The sequence below is a fragment of the Eriocheir sinensis genome, chromosome 53, assembly GCF_024679095.1.
Source record: "Eriocheir sinensis breed Jianghai 21 chromosome 53, ASM2467909v1, whole genome shotgun sequence".
In the NCBI taxonomy this organism is placed as follows: Eukaryota; Metazoa; Arthropoda; class Malacostraca; order Decapoda; family Varunidae; genus Eriocheir; species Eriocheir sinensis.
The window spans coordinates 2997018-3020453 of record NC_066561.1 but is presented as its reverse complement, the minus strand read 5'-3'; the positions used below and the strand labels follow the sequence as shown (position 1 = coordinate 3020453).

Genomic DNA, 23436 nt, shown 5'->3' with positions numbered 1-23436 from the left:
GTTTATGAGTTGTACTGAAATCCTGTGGTCGTGGATTTTGCTCTTGTTTTCCTCCTGACCTAATATCTCCCACCTCCCACTAATCCTTCCTTCACTAACATAATTACTTTTACCAACAAAATAAACATAACAAACATCTTTCCCTTGAGGAGTCGTAACAAACCCCACTCCTCTCCTCCCCACCCCGTCCTCCCCTCCCGGCATTCACATCCACACCCACCCACTCACACAAACACTCACTTCCCGCTCCTCCTCTTCCACATACCACCTCTCACACGGCCGACGCAGGGACATTATGATTCACACTATCGATTTTCTTATGTTTCTAGAAGTGCCGCGCGCCTCTCATGCTGACGTAAGCTCTCGGGGGGACGCTAAGGAGAAAACACGATCATAACTCAAACCATCTTCCCTCTCAGAATTCATAGGCCATGGCATGTGTTCTCGACCCGTGTTGAATACCCTCCATCTTCCTCTCACCGCCTTTTCCCGCCCTCCTCCTCCTTCTCCTCTTCCTTCCGTGTCTCAAGTCAGCCGTCAAAGAAGTTTTAAGCCGTCGATCCATCACCATCGCAGGGGGGAAGTAAGTAATCTGGTGATGGTGTGGTGTTGCGGCCGCTAAGAGCCCACCCTCACCATGATGGATGATGAAGTGTGCCCGCCTAATGAGCCCCTGCCCCGCCCCGCCCCGTCATCACCACTACCTCTGTCTCCGCAAAGTGTTTTCATCACCACTTTATCGTGCCATTACACACCCCGGGGCCCCAGGCAGTCACCACGTGCGTCATATCTTGGTAGCTGGTGGTGACGTCACTAATGCGTCATCCAACCATTGACAGCTTGTCCGGCGCCTCCACCAATCACAGTCCACTTGTCTCTCCAGCAAAGAAAACGGAGGGACCACTTAATACTGCCGATTTTAGCTATTGTTTTAATTGATACTCCCATTCGTCTAATTAGTCCTGAACATCGCCTCCACACGCAGCCTCCTGACGCTAAGGCCAAGGTGGAGTGTCGTAATTAGCGGTGATAATCGTTAATACATGGATCGCATCTGTGTTTAGACTCCTGATGGTTTTTTTTGTGGGTCGCCTCAACCCGGGGTCTGCGCGGCCGCCATTTTGTTATGTCTCTGGTCTTTGTTGTGTGTGAGTGATGTCGTGAAATATTTGTGATTTATCGCGGATACACGCCGTCTGGCAGTGCTATACATTGACTACAAGAAATTAGATACCACAGCGATTGTATAGGAAGCGTGAGAATGCGCTCAAGTGAATATTAAGGTGAATAAATAGAACAAGAAGTGCAGCTGGCTGGGTCGCCCCTGTGTGGACGGTAAGCTCGGGTGTGTGGTGGCGGGTTAGGCGGGTTTAGAGGCTTCCCGGCACATGTCGCTGCCTCTCCACCTTGATTATATGCAGCGTAGTGAGTGTTCCCATCCACCTGCTGCCTTGGTACGCGGCTGGAATTTGTATTTGCACATGAAAATAGGGCGAGATAATGAGGGAGGAACAAGCCTCGGTGAAAAATGGCGTCGCGCTGTGAGGTTTTGGTAGGATTTCCTGCTGGCGCGTCATGGCTGGCTCGTCGCGGGCCTCCTCTACCTTGTGATAACGGTTTGTGCATCGTGTAGTGGCTTTTTCCTGATGTAGGCTCTGAAGAAGGTGGTGGGGGGGCCAGGCCGAGTTGGGGCAGGCCGATCTATCCTCCACAGCGGCTGGGAGGACGGGGCTAGGCGTGTGTAAGGCCAGGGGAGGACAGTGGGGATACTTACACAGGAAAGAAGTTAGGTAAAGTATTTGTATTATAACGGAAATCCGCGTCTAGGAGCATTTCCCTCATCGATTTGAAGCTCTTACTGGCCAGTGGCGGGAGTGAGTTGTGGTTGGTGGCTGCTAGGTTTCGCGGGTGGCTGGCATGGCGGGCTTTCACAAGTTAACACTCGCGTCCCTTCCTCCTCTCGACTAGGCTGTGGGGCTGCTCGTCTCGCCCTCAAAATGCGCGTCAAGGATCATTCGCCTGTGTTTCTCAAGTCAAGGTGGTTGTGTTGTGTTTGTGTCCACGCGGGGAGTGCAGGGGAAGTGAAACATTCTAGGATGTAGGACGAAACATTATGACAATAGCATAACCCCTTTCCTCCTTGAAAACAAAGATTGTGACTACCATTTTTAACTCGCTGGTGTCTGTGGATGGTGATCTATCTCCCCGTAACCTCTTGACAAGCTTGGAGTGACTTGTAATGCCTCAGAACGTGTTTAGGACCTGCAGGTAAAGTAAGAACACGCAGCTTCAGGACACCCGCTTGTTAGCATAAGTTTGGCGCGAATTTCAAGTCAGCTGTCCAAGGCGGGCGAGTGTTCCCAACGCTCTGTCCTCCGCCGGAAGGGAGACGCATAATTTGCTTGTATTTGCGCCGCACAAGATATGAAGAAGATGAATGTTGCGTTTTGTTGTTGGTGTGTGTGTGTGTGTGTGTGTCAGAGAGAGTTCTGCAGGAGGTGGTTCCGAGAGAGTATGATACCGTAATGTTTGAAGTGTGATGATAAGACTTCATACTGATAATAATCATGTTCTGGAGTACAGGCATGGTCACCTGGCGTGTCGGTGAAGTTCAGGTGTGCCGCCACCCCCTCATGCCAAACACACAGGATACCCGTCAGGTAGTGTGTTGCCCGGTACGCTAAGCAGAGCCCAAGGTGCGCGAGGTGATGTAATGGAGGAAAAGTTGCCAGGTTGATTGTTATCGATTGTAACCGTTTTGTCGCCTGTGTGGCCGCGGCCCGGGCGGTGGCGGTGCCCGCGGCATGTGCCACACGTGGCTTAGTAACCTGCACGTACAGCCACACGTGCACGCAGCGTCGCTTACGTTAGGTATGCAAAAAACGGGGCCCACCAGGACGTGGCGGACCCTCGTGCTTCCGCCCAGCCTGCCTTCACTGCCGTGGCCGCCGCCAGCCGCTCGAACACACCTCCACGCCTCGCGCGGCCATTCGGACAGTGACAGGTCACGTGACTATTTGTCCCGCTTTTAAACTGCTTTTAATTTCGCGGAATGGAGCGGCATCCTGCCAAGTGTTCAGTTTGGGTTTGTTTTACCGCCGTGTTAGCCGTGTTATGCCGCTGGGAGGGGGAGCGTCGCGCGGGGATGTGTGCTGGCGGCCTGCCACCCATTATGACACTCGGATTAAAGGGTAACACGAGGCTGGATTTCCTCTGAAGTTTACACGAGAAGCGGCGGGCCATAGGGGACATAGGTGTGTGTGTGTGTGTTATTCAATTCCTGGAATGTGGGGATCAGCCGGCCGCAGGACTTTACTGGAACTATGGATTGTATGTACCGGGCTGAGAAGAAGCGGGAGAGGAGAGCTGCGTATTCCGCGTATGGCTGCGTATCGTGCGTGCGGTGTGTGTGTGTGTGTGTGTTACCTGCAAGAATGGGTGTTGTGAACTACATTATTTCTTTGTTAAACCACCATACATCACAAAACAAGCCGTAAAAATCATCAGTCTATAAAACTGTGTAGATGTGATACTCAACCAAGCGATGTGGTGCGTGGGATGTATAAGTGTGTGTGTGTGTGCGGCAATGACTGGAGAACTCTCAAGCCTTGCCAACGATTCCTGGAAAGTGTGAGGTGAACTTAGCTGCCAAAGGTCAGAGAGGGTCGTGTTTTCCCCTCATGACTATTGATTGCAGTGGCAGGCTCTATCCCGAGGCTTGGGCTGGCTGGGTGGGTGGGAGGGAGAGAGAAGGGGGGAGGCAGGAGGAGGCAGCATCCAGGCACACGAGGTCCCTCAGGGATCAAGGAACACGGAATGTGATTGTGCCACTTGTTGAAGGGTTGTGTTATTGGCAGCAAAGGAAGGACACGGAAAATGAAATGTCAACCATACTTCCTGTTTCCCTTCGTGACTCAGGTGAAAAGATTGTCGGTGTGGTCGAAGTGATTAATTAAGGGTGGTATTCTCAGACGCTCCCTTCTCTCAACAAATATTTCCAAATGCCACAAAGGTTATCAGAAAGGCTCCCATGAGTGTTTTTTTCACGTTCATGGTACAGGAGCTTTTTGTCATATTACCACCAGGGTCATAAATCTACCCATGGAAATACCCACGACTCCTACGAAAGCCTTATCAACTGTGGGTGTGTGAGCCCTGAAACGTATTAGAATATGGCCCTAATAGTCTAGGTGATGTTGGCATACCTGCTCGGGGACTTCGTGATCAAGGGTCGTCAGTGTGTGTGCTGCTGTTTCTTATTTTCTATATTTAGTAATGAAGGTTTGGAAGCGTCTCCCCCTTTACAAACTCAGTGTGAAATGTTTTGATTAGTCAAGCTCTGCGGTGCTTTGTCATCACATTCCTCAAATGTTTGTAGTTTCATTTGTGTTTGATATTATTCTTCTCTTCCTGCACTCTTGCATATGTTACATCATTGAATGCTTGCAAATGAATGATTACCAAAAAGTGATATAAGAATATTAATATTTATTCACTGCTTTGTTAATATGTTTAACAGTGAAGTGTCAACAGGTAGAAATCCAAAACAGGTAGTGACTGACAAGTTATATTTTTGTATTGTGTTCACCCTGAATTACTTTACATACATAGCAGTCACTGATAGATGTATTATCCTAGATTGCACTCACCACTTTAAGCCATCAGTGGCCCTCAGTTAGGTTTGGCCCTCATCCCGAATCAAACTGATGATAATGCTCACTCCCCAATGCTTTTTTTAACACAGCTCCTCCACACAGATGCTATTCTATTGATAGTTTTGCCTTGGTTACATTTCCCTAATTGCCTCATAGTTCAGCATCATGGGAGCAGTCTTTATGCACCACTAGGCATGCTGCCACTCACGCTGCATCCAGGCTGTGACAGACATAATCATGAATGACACATGACGTGCATTTGAATATCGGAAAATCTGAAATCCGATGGTCAAAATGCACAGGCCAGGGAAATACTGCACAGTTGGTGATATTCTGTGATTGTGTATTCAACTGGAAATAGACAGTTCATGTGATTGAGTAAAATTTATTAAATAACTAACGGTGGATGAAAAGCTATTTATTACAAGGTTGTTTATTATTGTAACAGCAGACATAGGAGGTGGCAAGGTAAATAGATACTAAAAACTACTCCTTTAGGATGTGTGTGAGTGTGTATGTGTGCGTGTGCATGGCACAGGGGAGTATGCAATGGAGGTTGGCACTGTGTCCTATTGCCTTGAGGGCTGAACATGCGCATTAGCCGGGACCTTGCTCTCCGCAGGGTATTCTCTGCCTTGTTTGGAATTGGTGTCATGTGTTCATATGCAGAAGTGCCTCACCCTGCTGGTTCCTCACCTTAAATTTAGATTTCACTGCCATTGACCCATCTCAAAGGAAAACTCAACGTTGGCAAATCGAACAAAGTGTGGGTGTTCATCCGTGTTGGTTTGTCAGGTGGAGGGTGTGGCTGATAACTTGTTTTACCTTATAGGAACGATTTATTTAGACGTTCACTTTCGTGTCGTTTCAAGGCTTTGCCTGAAAATTTGTCGAGTCAGCGTAGCACTCCGTAGCTGTCTGTGTGACTGTATGTTTGACAGATGTGTGTCTTGTCTCTAGTTTGGTCTATGTGCCTGTATGTATGGTGTGTGTTTATGTATATGTGTGTGTCTTGTCCTTGGTTTGTTAAAAGAAATGAGAAAGGTTTTTGTTGTGTTTGTCTTTGTCCTGACAGTTGTCAACTTAAGCAGTGCTCAGCTGTGTTGTATTGCAAAATGAACTTGTGTAATAGAATCATCATCTGTTGCATAGTGCCTTCATGTCAGTTCTATAAAAAATATCATTAGTTAACTACCATTTCTTACTTCAATGCCTTTGCTATTTATACTTAAACCTTCAAGGGGAGGAAATTGTCTGTTATGATTATAAAACATAATATGAGTCAATTGCTAGTCCATCAAGGTAGTAATTGCAATTCTTAAGAGCAAGGAAAGCAAAATCTGCATCAGCATCATTTTAACACAATTTAAATATCATATTTTGTCTTGTTACATATCCCTGAGTGTGAAACTTCATCTTGAAGAAGGAAACTTTTTTCCTTTGGTCTGTGTATGAGGGTAGCTATGTTGGCACAAGGGTGCCTTAAACTACGGGTGATGCTTGATGGGGTGGATCGTGTGTTGGTGTTGGCAGAGATGTGTTCCCAGTGTTAACGTGTTTACTTGGGGAAGTGAGTTGGCAGCTGCAAAAAGGCTGTGACTCAGTAAATCTCTTAAGTGTCCATATTCAAGTGTCATCACCACCACAGTGTTCTTAGGTGTTGTGGGAATGTTTTATGTTCCCTGGCTAGGTTGTCTCAGTGTTGTCATTAGCTCAAGGCTCTTAGGTGTCTCGTGAGTGTTTTGTGGTGTCCTCCAGGAGAACTACATTAGAGGATGATTAGCTGTCTTGGAAATGTTTTCTGCCCTCTGAGTAGCTGTGTGTGGCTAATCATGCAGTTTTGGCCTCCTATTAATGTTTTCTGCGCTGCGTTTCAGGTTAGTGCCACAGGCGGCTGCCAAGTGCGCACCGCACGGCCCTGTGATTGGTTCGTGCCGCCAGGTGATGCCAGATGCATCTAGTCTGTTTGTGTCATTACAATAGTGATAGTTATGAAGTGCCTGACTCCAGCCTAGCATGTATTTCATAGGTTATGTTGATCCTGTAAAACATTTATCACTTTACGTCAATTTGGGTGGTCGTGGCCCCATAAAACGTGGTCTCTCGGAGCGGCAATATTTTTCCCCATCAGCAGGGGAGTTATCTGATCAGTGATGCAACAGAGCCATAAAGAGGTTCATGAAGGGACCAGGTAAAAAAGGTGGGAAGTTTCGGGGCAATGCGTTTGACGTGGCACTACAAAACATGGAGACTCATGGCCCATGGCTGTGTGTGGTGCCGGGCCGGGAGGGTCATTTCAGGCTCCTGCCAGACACCGCTCAGTCGTGCCAAGTTGTTTGTTATCAAGTGCGTGGCAGTTTTTGTCTCGTGAACTCAGCGGTGAGGTAAACAGTGCTTCCCTCACGAAGGAGACGCAGTGCACAGAAAGTGTCATCGTCTGTACACTTACCACTTCAACTGACCATCAGAAACAGACTCATGCTGAGGAAGAGAGTGATAAAGTGACAAGAGTTGCTTCAGAACCTCAAGAAAAGAGCCAAGTAGTAGTGACAACTCTATCAAACTATTGCGTCAGGCTCGTAAGAAACCATTGCTGTTGTATGGGGCTATCCAGGGGGTGCCTCAAACAGTACTTGTTGGAGAAGCTGCCCAGTGAGTTTTTCTTAGCCAAGTTGTTGGCTGTGTGCCATGTATGGTAGGGGTGGCAAGGAGGCAGGGTTATGTGTTGCACTCTACCTGTGACTGCTCGTTACCAGGTGTGGGTGCATGCATCAGGTACCAGTGAGCTGCTGGGACATGTCTGTGTCTGGGCCCGGCTGTTAAAAATACCTCACGGTGCCTCGTCGGCTGGCCTGTTGCCTAGGAGCGAGTGGATGAACTTTCCCTCTCACAGTTTGGGTAGACGACAGGTTATTTTTGGATCCCTCAGTCTTCCATGTTTCATCAGCCCCGGTACCTAGTGGTCTGTTATACATGAGTTACAACGGTGGATGGGCAAGGCAGGTCATGTAGCTATTTGGGCTGTCCCATTATGCAGTATTCCCGTGTCTTTGGCAGTGATGGGCTATTACAGGACTCGTTACATAACCTCAGCACTGCCTGGGTTAGTGGGGCCTTGCAGTTTAGCCTTCTAAGTAATGTTCATGCAAACTTTAGGAAACTTGGGGGAAACTATAGTATTATGTAACTTATGTGTATGCTTTGGAAGACTTGATGGGTGTTCTTCCAAGAAATTTTGTCTTTAATTATGGAAATAAGATCTAAGAAAGGTAGATTATTTATGTTTAGCTCCTATTTATTCTCTCTCTCTCTCTCTCTCTCTCTCTCTCTCTCTCTCTCTCTCTCTCTCTCTCTCTCTCTCTCTCTCTCTCTCTCTCTCTCTCTCTCTCTCTCTCTCTCTCTTTAAGAATCACTTCACTAAAACTTTCCCTTGACACCCTGTCACAGTCAATAGCTAACCACCATCTTCCCTCTCCCTCTGCAGTGTCAATGATGTGAGAGTGAGCCGCTATGGGCCCTAAGGACAGGGACCGTGGTGGTGGTGGTGGTGGAGGAGGGGGCGGCGGCGGAGGCAGCAGTAGTGGAAGTGGAGGAGGAGGAGGAGGAGGCAGCGGGTCTGGGTCTTCGTGTTTGCCGTCCTCCGAGGAGTGGCTACACCGCCTCCTGGCAGCTATTTCCAAGATCAAGTCCCAGAAGCAGCGGCCCAACTTGGAGCGCATCACCCAGACCATGAGGCAGCTGTACACTGTGCCCCCAGACCTTGTGGTGGCCAACCTTCAGGCACAGGTGAGTGTGGCATGACCCTGGGTTTAGGATGCCATGCTAGTCTTATTACCTGTATTTGACCTGGTCTTACCTTACCGGGCCAATCTTCAGGCACTGGTGAGCGTGACATGACCACTTGTTTAGTATGCCTCACATATAGTCTTAGGATGCCGGCACCTCTAATCTTACCTTACCGTGCCTAGCCAACCCTTAGGCACAGGTGAGCATGGTGGCCCTACCTAGTTTACCTGTCCTACCTGAACCTTGGGCCTTTCTTGCCTTACTTTACCTAACATGGCCTACACCTTACCTGGCCTTAGCTTACCCAGCCAAGCCTCAGGCACTGGAAAGCCTGACATGACCCCGAGTATTACTGTATGTTGCCTCGTCTTGACTAGCAATACCTTACCTTACCTGCACATAACCTCTCAGCCTTGTCTTACCTTATTGGCTGCACCTTGTTTTACATGCACCTTACCTGGCAACACTGTCTTACATAACCTGCTCCCTACCATGACCATGGCTTCTCCCTACCTGCCTTCACTACCTGAGCATACTACCTTACATTACCTGATCTATAACGTGACTACATACTACTTGACATTACCTGATTCTTTCTGTGGCATACTATCATATCTTGACTTCTCCTCACCTGGTCTTTACATTACCTGGACATACTACCTGACATAACCTGCTTCTTTCTGTGGCATACTATCATATCTTACCTCTTTACCTGGCATTGCCTTACCTTCTCTTAACTGTGGCATACTATCATATCTTACCTCTTTACCTGGCATTGCCTTACCTTCTCTTAACTGTGGCATACTATCATATCTTACCTTCTTACCTGCCTGCACCTTACCTGGGTCTGCTCCTTATGTGGTCTTAACCTCAATTGGCAGTATCTTAACCTTCCTGCTTACCTGAGTTTTGCCTGCACCTTACCTGTTTCCCTGGCTTAAGGAGAGGTGTACTTTCTCCTTACTTGGTCTTGCCTTACCTGGGCTTCTCCTTATGTGGTCTTACTTGGCTGTATCTTAACTTGTCTGCTTGCTTGAACCTTGCCTGCACCTTATCTTTCTGTACCTTACCTGTCTTTCCCTGGCTTAACAAGAGGTGTGACTGAAGTGTACCTGGGCCTACCACTTACTCCTTATGTGGTGTTACCTTACCTGGTTGTATCTTAACCTGTCTGCTGCGATTGGCATGTATTTCACCTTCACTTGTAGCCTGGTAACATATAGTCCCAGGTCTTTCTCTGCCTCTGTGGTGGATAGTGGAGTGTTTCCCATGTGGTATTGGTGTGCTGGATATCCCCTCCCAAGGCGCAATTTACATTTTTCTTCATTGAATTGTAGCAGCCACTTTTTGTTCCATTCCTGTAGCTTGGCGATGTCTTCTGGTAGGAAATCCACAGTCAAGGGGTTAAGTTGCCTGCACCTTACCTGTCTTTCCCTGGCCTTACGAGAGTGGTGTTGTCCCTCTTGCCTTTTTCCCATACTTGTTGCTCTGGGTTAAGTGCTAGTTCCCCCCCCCCCCCCTCACACTTTTTTTGGGGGTATTTAGGGGGGTGTATGTTAGGGGGATGGCTGCTGCAGGGTTATGGGTCATGAAACAGGTCTGACTACTGCTTTTTCATCTTTATATATACTTTTTTCTGTTATTTTTCACCATGTCCTCCTCTGGTGTAAGACATAATAATTGCCTTGGCTTAGTTAACCCAGTAGCTGCGGGGATCATGCTTTTTACAGGCCCCACTAAGCGGAAAAATGAGAAAAAATCATCACTCACGCAAACCATTTCATAATATATATCAACGCATTTGTGATCAGTTTATGCATCATCTATTTTTTGGGGGTTTATATCATGGCAAAAATATGGCCCTTCGCTGGTACACGGTAAAGGCACAAATTTGGCCTGTCGCTGCTACTGGGTTAATGGTGCTGTTTCTTCCTAACCTTTTCATACAATAAGGAGCATGATTATAATAACTGCTGCTCAAACTCTTACTCAGTTTTTCCTCTAGCCTATTATCATCACCTTCCTTATCACCCTTCCCTAGCATCATCATCACTACTACCATCCCTTCACCTCCTTGTCTTGTCACCCTCTTTACACCCTTTCTTAGGCATCATCACCCTTATGCTCTTGTTTCCATCTCAAGACATCCACCTCCCTGAGAGTGGTATTACAAGACACTTTTGCTTCTCACATTATCTATTTCTAAAGGTCAAAGAAGGGGTCAATCGGGTTCTAATGAGTGTTTCTTTAGGTTCATGGTACAGAGGAAGGGTCACACTATCACCAAGGTCACAGAACTACTCCTAGAAATGCCCACAACTCCTATGAAAGCCTTGTCAAATTAGTGAACTTGGGCGACAGAATGTTCAGTAATACGGCCCTGAGACTTTCCCAAACTCATCTCCATCTTGCCTTGCCTGTTTTTTATATAGTCTGAACCAGCAGCATCACCATCACCTCCCTCACCCAGTAGCATCAGTATTCCATTGTTGTTTTCCTTCTCATTACCTGTCCTGAACCCACTACCTGTCACTTGTGGTATTTCCTTCCTTCTTGTTCCTGCAACCAGCACAAGAGTAGGAGCTGTAGGATTGTACTAATGCTTCTGGCTTGTATGTGATCTAGTACTATATGCGTGCACTGTTTTCCTTTAATTTTCTTTTGTTCTTTCTCTTTCTTGTACAGTCAGTGGTATTGTACAGGAACAGACTTGTACTAAAACCCGTTATTCTCTCTCTCTCTCTCTCTCTCTCTCTCTCTCTCTCTCTCTCTCTCTCTCTCTCTCTCTCTCTCTCTCTCTCTCTCTCTCTCTCTCTCTCTCTCTCTCTCCATTCTGCAAGCTGTTCTTTTGTTTTCTTTACCGTTTCTCTCACAAATCAGCTCATTGTGCTTTCTCTTCGTTCAAGTGTTATGGTTCACGTGACCTTGAGGAAAAGAAAATATTTTACGGTTTTCATTGTTTCTAGTATCAGTCTGGCTATTTGGGAGGATTAAATAGTATCAGTAAATATTATGGATAGAAATCACCCTTGTCACTATAACTTATACTAGATGGAATGTGGGATAATGATGATAATAATAATAATAAGAACAATAATAATAATAATGACAGCAAACATAATAGTAAAAGATCAAAAACAAGAACAATAAGCCAGCGTAAAAACAAAGGCAGCTTCATTAACGCACGCGCCACCTGTGATAAAGAAAGGACAGGTATGCAGATGCAGGTAACACACACACACACACACACACACACACACACACGCACACACACAGGTTAGGTGATGGTCAGGTATCGTCACTACATACGATGGAAATTAGGCTTTTTTATGGCTTCCCCTTTCCCCTTTCTTCCCATCTCCCTCTTTTCCTCTTCCCTCCCCCACCCCTCTATTTTCCGTTCCCCTCCCACTCTCTCTTCCCTTCCCTTCCCTCGTCCTATCAATCACTCGGTCATTTCCTTCCCCCTCCTTTCTCTCCTCCATTCCCTTTCCCCTCTTTCCTTCCCCTTCTCAATTTTCCCTTTCCCTTTCGCTTCTCCATCCCCCTCCCCTCCTTTCTACCCCTCCCCTCTTCACTTCCCTTTCTTTCATTGACCTGCCCCTCTCCTTTCTTCCCTCTCCTTAAAATAACTTCTTCCCCTCCTTCTTCCTCTCTCCTCCTCCTCCTCCTGCCCTTCTAACATACCTGGAGTAGTAGCTTTTATTACCTGGTTGGGTCACCTGAGCTTACCTGAGCATCTTGCAGTGTTGTGAATGAAATGATGCATATTCATGACACAAATTCAGTCTAGGATTCTCAACACTGCGACTTTGTATCACTGTGGCTGCCTCGCGTAAGATAGGACAGGAATTTGAATTGTTGTTGTTATTATTATTGTTATTGTTGTTGTTGCTTCTATTATTATTGTTGAGTTCAGGGGCATCATCTGACTCCTCCCTCATAGTTGATTTCAGTTTAGTAGACCAGCAAGAACTAGGTGGAGGGTGAGAGGAAGAGTAGGTGGAAGGGGGGGGGGAGGGATGGGGGAAGCGGGAAGGAAACTGGAAACTGAGAACAGGAAGAAGAGAGGGAGGAGAGAGAAGAGGAAGGGCAGAGAGAGTTGGAGGGGAAGGGAAGAAAGGGATAAGGAGAGAGAAAAGGAAGGGCAGAGAGAGTTGGAGGGGATGGGAAGAAAGGGAAGAGAGAGGGGAAGGGGAAGGAGAGAGAAAGATGAAGGAAAGAGAAGGGAAAACAGAGAGAAGAAGAGGAAGGAAAGAAGGGGGAAAGGAGAGCGGAGTAAGGGAAGAGAGGGGAAGAGGAAAGGACGGAGAAGAGGAAGGGAAGAGAGAGAGAGAGGGGGGGGGGGGGAGACAAGAAAATAACAGGGTAAAGGAGGAGAACGCCTTTCATGCATAATATCAACACAGGATCAGCAAGGACTTGAGGTATTAACAACAGCATTCCGTAACCCAGCTTATCACCCCCTTGACGGAACAGTGTTTAACGACAACTCGTATTATGTGGTGCTGATGTGTATGTTGTGGAAAGGGGGAGAAAGGAAGCTGTCGAGGAAGGCTTTTATTATGTGGGGCAAGAGGATTGGAAAAAGAGAATGGATGTGGGGCAAGAGGATTGGAAAAAGAGTAAAATGGAGGATTAGGTGAAGGTAGCGATGGAGGAAGAAATAATAGGGAAGATAGAAAGGAAAAGAGTTAGGAAGAAGTGAAGAATGAACGCTAAGGAAGATAAGGGAGAGAGAGGACATGAAGAAGGGAAGAACAGTAAAAAGGAAGGCTTTGGTTAGGTAAGAAGGAAAGGGGAATGAAGAAAGGAAGGAAGCTTAGGTGAGAGTATTGAGGAAAAGGAGGGAGAACAGAAAAGGAAGGACAAGATGGAATGATGGGAAAAGAAAGGAAACGAAGAAAACAAGGTGGAAAGCAAGGACAACGAGGAGGGTTAGGCCAGGGAAAGAAATATAGGAGGAAGGAGGAGGAGGATGGAAGACTTTGATAGACTGAGGGATTAGGGAGAATGGAAGGAAGGAAACTTTTGATAGGAGGAGGAAGAACGGATGAGAGCAAACTGAGATAGAAGAAAAACAAGTGAGGCTTTAAATGATAGGAAGAAGAATGGAAGCAGAAGGAACATGAGAGGAGGAAGAATGAAAGGAGGAAGAGAAGAGGCTTTTAAAAGGAAGAATAGGAACAGGAGGGGGGCTTTAAAACAGGAGGAAGAAAGAAACAGGAGGAGGAGGAGGAAGGGCAGTTGTAGGTAGAGGGATGAATCGGTGGAAGAGTGAAGCGAGGGATGGAGCACGTGGAGGCAGGTGGAGGAAGAGAGAGCGGGCGGGAGGGAGAGGCAGGTGGAGAAAACACGTGGGACAGGTGGGCCGAGAGAGAGAGAGAGAGAGAGAGAGAGAGAGAGAGAGAGAGAGGCTGGCTGGCGTGGCTGGTTGGTTGTCTGGCTCGTCCGCACATGCTATCTTGTTGACTCCCTCCTCCTCCTCCTCCTCGCGCCCGGAAGAGTGGGTCATCCATCATTATAGGTCATTCTGGGTCATGGAACACCAGAAGACCTTTCCCTGACACACCCTTGGCCTTATGCGCCGCTGCTAAGGTCACGGCCGGCCGCTGCCCACTTCGCCAGCCGGGAAGGGGTGTGGGGGGTGCAAGGGAAGGATTGGTTATGAAAGGCTGGAGGAGGATGGATGTGGAGGCTCGGTGGGAGTAGATAGAGGGAGTTTGGGGAGTAGATAAGTGTAGATGGGGGAGTAGACTGTATATTAGGAGGGGGTAGATGGGGGAGGAATGGTTATGTGAGGTTGAGGGAGTGTGAATGGAGTAATAGTTGTGGTATTAAAAGTGTAAGGATTGTATGTATGAGGCTGGTTGAGCAGTGAACGAGGCGGAGGAGGTAAGAAGCGGAGGGGAGTGTGTATTACAAGGGGATAAAAAACGCGATGTGATCTTAGGTAAGAGGATTAGATTCTTTTTTGGGTTGCTGTTCGCTGTGTCCTGTTTTTAGGTTGTGGCTCTGCTCCATTTGTCCCTCTCATTGGCGTGTGAGTGTGTGTGTGGTGGTGGGGGGGGGGGGGGGGGGCATGCATGAGGAGGTGTGGGTGGTGGGCGTGCTATGCGTGGTGGTTTTAGCCGGAGTGGCGGGATGAGGGAAGGGAGGGGGGCGGGTGAGTGTCTGGCCGGCGGGACGGGTTGAGGTGCAGACACAGGTAATTAGCAAGACGGGGCCTGGCGGGGGGTAGGGAGGGGGGAGGGAGGAGGCCAAGGTCGGGTACTAAGCATCCCTCCTGCCGTTGCCTCCCGCAGGTGGAGAGTGGCGCCATCCTCTACATCGAGAACAAAGGATTAGAGTCGTACGCCGACCCCAAGAACCCGCCTCTACGGACTGGGGGGCGGCTCAGCGTGCGGACGCCCACGGCCAGCTCGCGGGCGGCGGACCTGGTGGGGAAGGTGGTGCGGGCGGTGCGGGAGCTGGGGCCGGAGGGATCCTCGCTGAAGGACATCACCGCCCACCTGCACAGCCAGGGCGCCCTCCCCACCGATGACCCGCAGATCGGCAACCTGGTGCGGCACGCCACCAAGCGGGCCCTGCAGCGGGGCTTCCTGGCGCAGTCCGGCAAGAACTTCACGCTGGGCACCGCCGCCAGGCACCGCAAGTCCACCGGCAGGCCCTCCGTCTCCAAGAAGCTGCTCGGAGGCGGCCCTGACGACGACGACGATGACCTGGGCGTCCACCTTCATAGTCCCTCGCTGGACGGCTCCAACCCACATCTCCAGGTAAGTTCGAGGCCGCCTACCTGGCTGGCTGGCTGGCTGGCTCCTGTGCATGTCTCGGGTGGGAGGGAAGGGTCTAGAGCGGACAGGTGACGGCTGACGGATTGCTACCTGGCTGGCTCCCTGGCTGGCGGGCGGGCTACCTGGGCCGCCCCTCGCCTCCACGTGCGTGTGTGGGGACCCTCGCCGCCCCGCCCGACTGGCTAGTTTGACACACACACACACACACACACACACACACATTTAACATAACACTCATTGACCTTCAAGAGAGAGAGAGAGAGAGAGAGAGAGAGAGAGAGAGAGAGAGAGAGAGAATGACGGAGCCCCTAGATAGCTAAGCGTTGGTATAGGATGTGGTGGTGGTAGTGGTGGTGGCGGCGGATGGCGTATGCTTATCTTACCTACTATGATAACACACACACACACACACACACACCTTATCATGTGAGCCACCGCACCACCACCGGGTCGCTGCTGCTCAGTGCCTCAGTAGTGCCTCACGCAGCGCTGGGGGACCTCCTGCCGTCGCTCCCCCACGCTAAAACACCCCACGCGGCGCCCTTCCCTCTCCTTCCCCCACTCAAACAAACACACCCATACGCAGCCCAGGAGCATACGCAGTTCAGGATGGGTAAGCGTGTGTACAGTGACCCCCTTCTAACCACACGTACACAAGTCCACACCCATCCTATACGTATCCTTCTGGCGCCCAATTTACCTGCGAGTGCCACCAGGGTCATTGGGTATACCTGTCGAGGCATCACACCTGATTACACTGGCACTAAGGACCTTTGTGTGTGTGTGTGTGTGTGTGTGTGATTTGTTATTTTACTACACGACTTGGGTTGCCGATGTGTGTGTTTAGGAGATAATGTATTTGTGACGGGAGTGAAAGCTCAGAAAGGTGTCACTAAAAAAAAACGGGTGTGTTCGGGCCTTTGTGAATGTGTGTGTGTGTGTGTGTGTGTGTGTGTGTGTACGCGTCACGCACCCACCCACTGATTAAATATGTGTGCGTGAACGTATTAGTGCCAGTGTACACGCATTACCCACCGCCAGATGACGTGTGTATGCGTGAGTGCGTATAGCAGTGCCTGTGTGTACGCAAAAGTGCCATACACGAAAAAAATACGCACATACATTGAATCTCTTGTGTGTGTGTGTGTGTGTGTATATTTAGATAAGTGCCAATCGATACCGTACAGCAAGTGATAGTGGACACGTGTGTAAGCGAGCCGGTGTGTGTACGCAAAGATACGCACACATACTACTGAAAACCGTGCATGTGTGTGGAGATAAGTGACAAGTGGTGCTGTGATAGTGACGGGAGTGGATGCGTGTGGCTGTAACAGTGATGTGAATACGTTGACACACACACACACACACACACACACACACACAGTCCTTCCGTTGGGCTCCACGCGACCGACCCAGCTGTTCGGGGCTTGCGACGGTGCCACATCTTGGTCAAGGATGCCTCGCCTAGCTGCCACGTTTCCCAGTCCTCCTCCCCCTCTTCCTGCCGGTACGTTCCCCCCCCCCTCTCCCCCCTCCCCTTCTTCTATCTTCCCTTCCCCTCCCTTGTTGCTGGGTCTTAAGGAGTAGTTGAAGAATAGTGTGTGTGTGTGTGTGTGTACGCCGAAGCTTACACACGACCTTCAATGGAGTGTGTGTGTGTGTGTGTGTGCTGAGGAACCCACGTGACTCACCGACTTGCCCCGATTCACAACTAATAGCTTTGAGAGAGAGAGAGAGAGAGAGAGAGAGAGAGAGAGAGAGAGAGAGAGAATGGGCGGGGCATCTTTACATAATGTGTGACACTAGTGAATGTGACGGTGGGACGGGGCGGGATGGGTGAGATGGATATAGTAGTAGTAGTAGTAGTTGTAGTAGTAAAAGCTGTAGAAAATTAAATCGACAGAAGTGGTTGATTTGTGGTGGTGATAATAGAAGTAGTAGTAGTAGTAGTAGAACGAATGGTAGTAGTCGGTGATGCTGGTGGTAGTATGACAAGACTAGGTTGTAGTGAATGGGGTCAAAGTGGTGATAATGATGGTTGTAGTAGTGGTGGTGGTGGTGGTGGTGGTGGTGAATGAAGCCTTACAGGAATGAGATGAATGAGTTAGCAGGAGTGAGGTGGGACTGTGAATGAGAGAGAGAGAGAGAGAGAGAGACTTTCTCTCTCTCTCTCTCTCTCTCTCTCTCTCTCATAACCTCGCTACAAGGTCCCATTCATGGTGTCTCAATACGTGAGGGTGTATAATAACGGGGTCGTGTGTGTGTGTGTGTGTGTATATACATTTCCTCACCACAAGCAAGTAGTATTTCCTCTCAAAATTTCCTTGTTTCCTCTCTCTCTCTCTCTCTCTCTCTCTCTCTCTCTCTCTCTCTCTCTCTCTCTCTCTCTCTCTCTCTCTCTCTCTCTCTCTCTCTCTCTTACTGGAAGTGTATAATAAACAAAGAGATTTCTTACGCTACACTCTTGCTACACTTGCTCCTCCTCTTCCTCTTTTCCTCCTCCTCCTCCTCCTCCTCCCTGCTTGTACTCATATCACGTGTACACCTTCCTCCTTCTCTCCCTCCTTCCTTTCCTCTCTTCAGCGTCCCTTTTATCCTCCTCCTCCTCCTGTATACATAAAAACTGCGGTGCTTCCTGTTGTCAACCCTGTTACCGCACACACACACACACACACACACACACACACACACACACACATATAGCTTTTACTTGTATGCATGAATTCATTGTTATATACGTGTGTGTGTGTGTGTGTGTGTGTGTGTGTGTGTGTGTGTGTGTGTGATACAGCTCATTTATATTCAAAGCGTCGGATTAATCAATAAAAAGGGAACTTTATCATTTATTTACACACACACACACACACACACACACACTATATTATTCTGTGACAACACGCTCCGCTGCACACCAATTGTAAAAACTATCTACCCCTGCTCCTCCTCCTCCTCCTCCTCCCCATCACCTCTACTCCACTTATTCTCCACCTTTCCTGTTCCACCTTCATTATTCCTTTCTTCTCTCTTCCTCCTCCTCTTCCTCCTCCTCCTCCTCCTCCTCCTCGACACCTCCGCTTGACATTATTCTCTACCTTTGTTGTTTCACTTTTTTTTTTTCTCTCCTCTTCCTCTTCCTCCCCCACTTCTCCCCTCCCCCCTTCCTCTTCCCGTTTCCCCACGCACACAGACCGCAGGACATGCCGCACATGCCACACACACACACACACACACACACACACACACACATGATATCTCCCTCACTACCCCTCATCACTACCCGTTTACCTTCCTCTCCCTTGCCTTCCACCCACCCACGCTCTCTCTCTCTCTCTCTCTCTCTCTCTCTCTCTCTCTCTCTCTCTCTCTCTCTCTCTCTCTCTCTCAGGCACTAGCAGACAAGCGTTACAAAGCGTCATTCGTCCCCTTGCAATCGATGGAAGAGGAGGAGTGGGAGGAGGAGGAGGAGGAGCTGTAGAGAAATAATTCATGACGGCATTTCAATTATGTTATGTCCGCTGATGGTCTTTCTGGTCTATGTGTGTGTGTGTGTGTGTGTGTGTGTGTGTGTGTGTCGATCCATCAATCCATCCGTCTGTCTCTCATGTGCGTGTTGCTACTCACTCGCCTCATACAGAGAGAGAGAGAGAGAGAGCAGCTGCTTCCCTTCCTCTCCCTCTCTCTCTATCCGTCTCTTCCTCTCACAATCCCTCCCGTCCTCACCTATCTCTTCCCTCCTCCCTCCTCATCACCTGCCTCCCTCACCACCTGTCTCCTCCTCCTCCTCCTCCTCTGTTTAGCCTCACCACCTGCCGTCCTCCTCTTCATCATCCCCGTGTTAGGGTATCATTGTTTATCTGTATGTCTTTCCTTCTTCATTGTATCCTTCCTATTATCATTATTACTATTACTCTTTTTGTTATTGTTTTGGTAGTAGTCGTGGTGGTGGTTGTAGTGGTGGTGGTGGTGGTGGTGGTTACAGGAGATAAGTGCATACATTGTTAAGACTGAGGAATGAAGGAGTGTGCTGGGAGGGGACGAGGACGTGGAGGAATGCTCTCTCTCTCTCTCTCTCTCTCTCTCTCTCTCTCTCTCTCTCTCTCTCTCTCTCTCTCTCTCTCATTCTGACCTCGATTCTTCTTTTTCTTTGTGTATTATCTCATCATCTCTTCTTTCTTCCACTCTTACTTCGTTACCCCCCCCCCCCGCTCTCTCTCTCTCTCTCTCTCTCTCTCTCTCTCTCTCTCTCTCTCTCTCTCTCTCTCTCTCTCTTCATTAATCCTCCTTTCCCCCCTGTTGCTAATAATATCTTCTGCCTTAGATAATGAGAGAGAGAGAGAGAGAGTGAGAGAGAGATTCAAACATCCTTCCTTTCCTCCCCCTCCCTTCCTCTCTCCCTCTTTCCCCCTCGCCCTTATTTCCTCTCACCTCCATCTCTTCTCATAATTAATTTCGTAGATGAAGGTTGATTGGCTAATTAACAGGTAGACAGGTGAGGCGTGTTAGAGAGAGAGAGAGAGAGAGAGAGAGAGAGAGAGAGAGAGAGAGAGAGAGAGAGAGAGAGATGCTAATTGTCACATATATACTTTATTTTCTGCGTGTTATGTATTTCATCTCTTACACACACACACACACACACACACACACACACAAAGCGGTATGTGTCTTGCTTACCTACCTGTGGAGTCTTCCCCCCCTCTCCCCTCTCCCTATCCTTCCCTTCCTCTCCCTCTCCCCCTCTCCTTCAATCAATATAGCCTAGGTAACTACTCTTTCTGTCTCCTCTCTTTCTTCACTCGCTTGCCTTTCATGTGAGAGAGAGAGAGAGAGAGAGAGAGAGAGAGAGAGAGATTGTTTAGACTTCTAGCGGGAGGTGTGGCTCTCACTCCTCACCTGCCTCCCCTTCTCTCTCTCTCTCTCTCTCTCTCTCTCTCTCTCTCTCTCTCTCACCGATTGTCCGTCTGTCTGTATGTTTGTGTCTGTCCGTCCCTCCTTTATTTCCTCCGTGTGTGTGTGTGTGTGTGTGTGTGTGTGTGTGTTGAGGAGAGGTGTGGAGCGATCAATGCCTTGTTGCAGCCTCCCTCCTCCTCTTCTTCCTACCTTCCTCCTCCTCCTCGTCCCCCTACCTTCCTCCTCCTCACTCTCCTCCTCCTCCTCCTTTGCTCCTCGTCTCCTTACCCTCCTCTTCATCCTCTTCTTCCTCCTCATCACCTCTTTCTCTGCCGGTGCTGCCGCCACCTAGCCTACTTAAAAAGGCTTAATTGTTACACACACACACACACACACACACACTTTCATACATACATACACATACATTCACAGGTGGTCAAGTATGTGAATAAAATTAATGAAGATGAATACCTGTGTGTGTGTGTGTGTGTGTGTGTGGATATTTATGCAAATTAGCCTATATTTGCCTCCCAACATGGTGGTCACGACACACAAGATGTTTACCGTGTGTGTGTGTGTGTGTGTGTGTGTGTCCCTAGGTACGAATTGTTACGTGCAAACCTTGGAGAGAGAGAGAGAGAGAGAGAGAGAGAGAGAGAGAGAGAGAGAGAGAGAGAGAGAATTCTGTTTACGACTTGGGATTCAATCAAACTGAAACTTTATGGTTCGAACATGAATTTGAAACCGTACCGGAACTTATTACCAAATGCTTCAGAGAGAGAGAGAGAGAGAGAGAGAGAGAGAGAGTCATTACACGTGTTGAGGCTACCTTCCATCACCAACGCTAACGCCACTAAAAAGCCTTTATTGTGATAGCTGGCAACCCTCCCTCCCGCCCCTCGCCTCACCACAGTTGCCAAGAATACATTAAACACACCAATTTATCGACTTCTTCCTCTGTATACATTTTCTTTGGTTTATTGTTTGTTTTGGTGTGTGTATTGTGTGCGTGTGTGTGTATATGTGTGTGTGTGTGTGTGTGTGTGTGTGTGTGTGTGTGTGTGTGTGTGTGTGTGTATACTTGGGATTGCGTTTATTTTTTTCTTTATAGTTTTTTTTGTGGTTATTGTTTCTCTCGTGGGAAGGAAGGGGGTGGTGTGCTGTTTCCTTTCCTTCATCTTTACCTCAACACTCTCTCTCTCTCTCTCTCTCTCTCTCGGCCAGCCAGCATTCTCTATCCCCCTCTCCTTTCTCTCTTCTCCCTCCCTCCCTTCATCCCTTCCTCCGTCTCTCACCCTAAAATGAACCCTCTCACCTCGAGCGTTTCTCCTCTTCCTCTTCTTCCTCTCCTCCTCCTCCTCCTCTTCTCAACAATCCTTCAACTATGTAAACTCAATACCATCATCGTGTCTTGTCATATAATACACAGATACACACAAACTCGTAAACTTACATACATACATACATACATACATATATATACACGTTCATACAAACAATGGGGATCAATGCCTTCTCCCGGTCTCCCTTTCTCCTTTTTGGTGTTGACCTTTCTCACTCGGCGTCATCAATACAGAAAACCGAGAGAGAGAGAGAGAGAGAGAGAGAGAGAGAGAGAGAGAGAGAGAGAGAGAGCATATTCTGGGAAACATCAGCGCCGCTCTTTTCCTACTTCTCTTTTATCCTCCCTCGCTTTAGTGAGAGAGAGAGAGAGAGAGAGAGAGAGAGAGAGAGAGAGAGAGAGAGAGAACGAAAATAATAATAGTAATAGAGTACTGATGGTTTTGCACTATTACTTCCACTACTACTACTACTACTATTGTTGCTGCTACTGTGGTTACTGCTGCTAACCTTCACCTTTGCCTTTTAATATTTTCCTTCCCCTCTTTTTCTGTCACATCCTTCCTTACAGTTACTAAGTTTAATGAGCCATATAACTACTTCCTCCACTACTAATACGACTACAATGTTACTATTCTACTACTATTTCTTATACTCTCACTACAACTACTGCAACCATCTCTACTACTTCTATTACTACTGCTGCTACCACTTATGATAGTACTTACATAACTATAAACTTGTAACACAGGAAAAGGTTCTAGTATATTGCCACTTGCTTCCCAACGCCATCTGTGAGCCGCGGGCAGAGAGAGAGAGGAGGGGAGAGTTGTCAGTTTGTTGTTTATCCGGCTTTGTGTGTGTGTGTGTGTGAGAGAGAGAGAGAGAGAGAGAGAGATAGAGAGCATCCGGTAGAGAAGTCTCATCTCCATCCATCTCTTCTCCTTTCTTTCTCTCACTCCTCCTCCTCCTTCCCCCACGCCTTCCTCTCCCTCTCCCCCATACCCCCCTCTTCCTCCTTCCTTTTTAGTTTTGTAGCCTCCTCTTCCTCTTCCTTCCCCTCCTCCTCCTCCTCCTCCTCCTCTCTGATGCCTTGGTCTTTTTTTCTTTCTTCCCTATCAGCTATTTCCTTCTCTCTCCTCCTCTTCCCAGTGTATTGGCCTTTCCTATCCACACCTTCCTCCCTCCTCTCCCTCCTCTTTCCCTCTTTCCCTCCCTCCCATCTTCCCTCCTTCCCTCTTTCCCTCCCTCCCATCTTCCCTCCTTCCCTCTTTCCCTCCCTCCCTTCCTTCCCTTCTTTCTTCGTCATCAACCAGCTTCATAAAAATCAATAGAGGTCGACAGGTCAGTGGAGAGAGAGAGAGAGAGAGAGAGAGAGAGAGAGAGAGAGAGAGAGAGAAGACTGCGTTGAGGGGGAGAGAGAAGGTTGTGTAGAGGTGAGGAGGAAGAAGAGAAAGGGAAGGAAGTAGGGAGGCAGAGCTAGACAGGAAGAGAGAGAGAGAGAGAGAGAGAGAGAGAGAGAGAGAGGTGAGTTAATACAGGTACGTAAGTTAATTAGGTCATCAGCTTCCTTCTTCTCCCCTTTAATAATGATGGCGGTGGCGGCGGATGATTCATTATTTTCTTATTAATTAGTCGCTTATTATTATTGTTATTAGTGTGTGTGTGTGTGTGTGTGTGTGTGTGTGTGTGTGTGTGTGTGAGGTAATTTTATACATCCTAGCTACTAAGGACTCTCTCTCTCTCTCACACACACACACACACACACACACACACACACACACACCCCATCATAATCAATTAGCTGATGTGCGTAGTCTCTCTCTCTCTCTCTCTCTCTCTCTCTCTCTCTCTCTCTCTCTCTCTCTCTCTCTCTCTCAATAAGTTCATGTGTGTATCTCATCTGGTGGTAACTGGCCCCGTGTGTGTGTGTGTGTGTGTGTGTGTGTGTGTGTGTAACTGGCAGGGTTTTT

General features: G+C 48.3%; 1 protein-coding gene across 12 annotated transcripts in view; it reads left to right on the top strand.

Moving 5' to 3' along the window:
- Window positions 1-1106: 1106 nt before the first annotated feature.
- Window positions 1107-23436, top strand: part of LOC126983178 (histone acetyltransferase KAT6A-like) — a 55720-nt gene continuing 33390 nt past the window's right edge. For 3 of the 12 annotated variants that reach the window (XM_050835739.1, XM_050835738.1, XM_050835735.1), the window contains exons 1-3: window positions 1107-1335; window positions 8140-8441; window positions 14747-15217. In XM_050835739.1, coding sequence (XP_050691696.1) covers window positions 8166-8441; window positions 14747-15217 — 747 coding nt within the window. In that variant the 5' untranslated portion in view covers window positions 1107-1335; window positions 8140-8165. Of the gene's footprint in view, window positions 1336-3173; window positions 3192-8139; window positions 8442-14746; window positions 15218-15640; window positions 15849-15924; window positions 16743-23436 lie in introns of those variants that run through there. The other 9 variants (XM_050835747.1, XM_050835746.1, XM_050835744.1 and 6 more) reach the window with 7 other exon arrangements.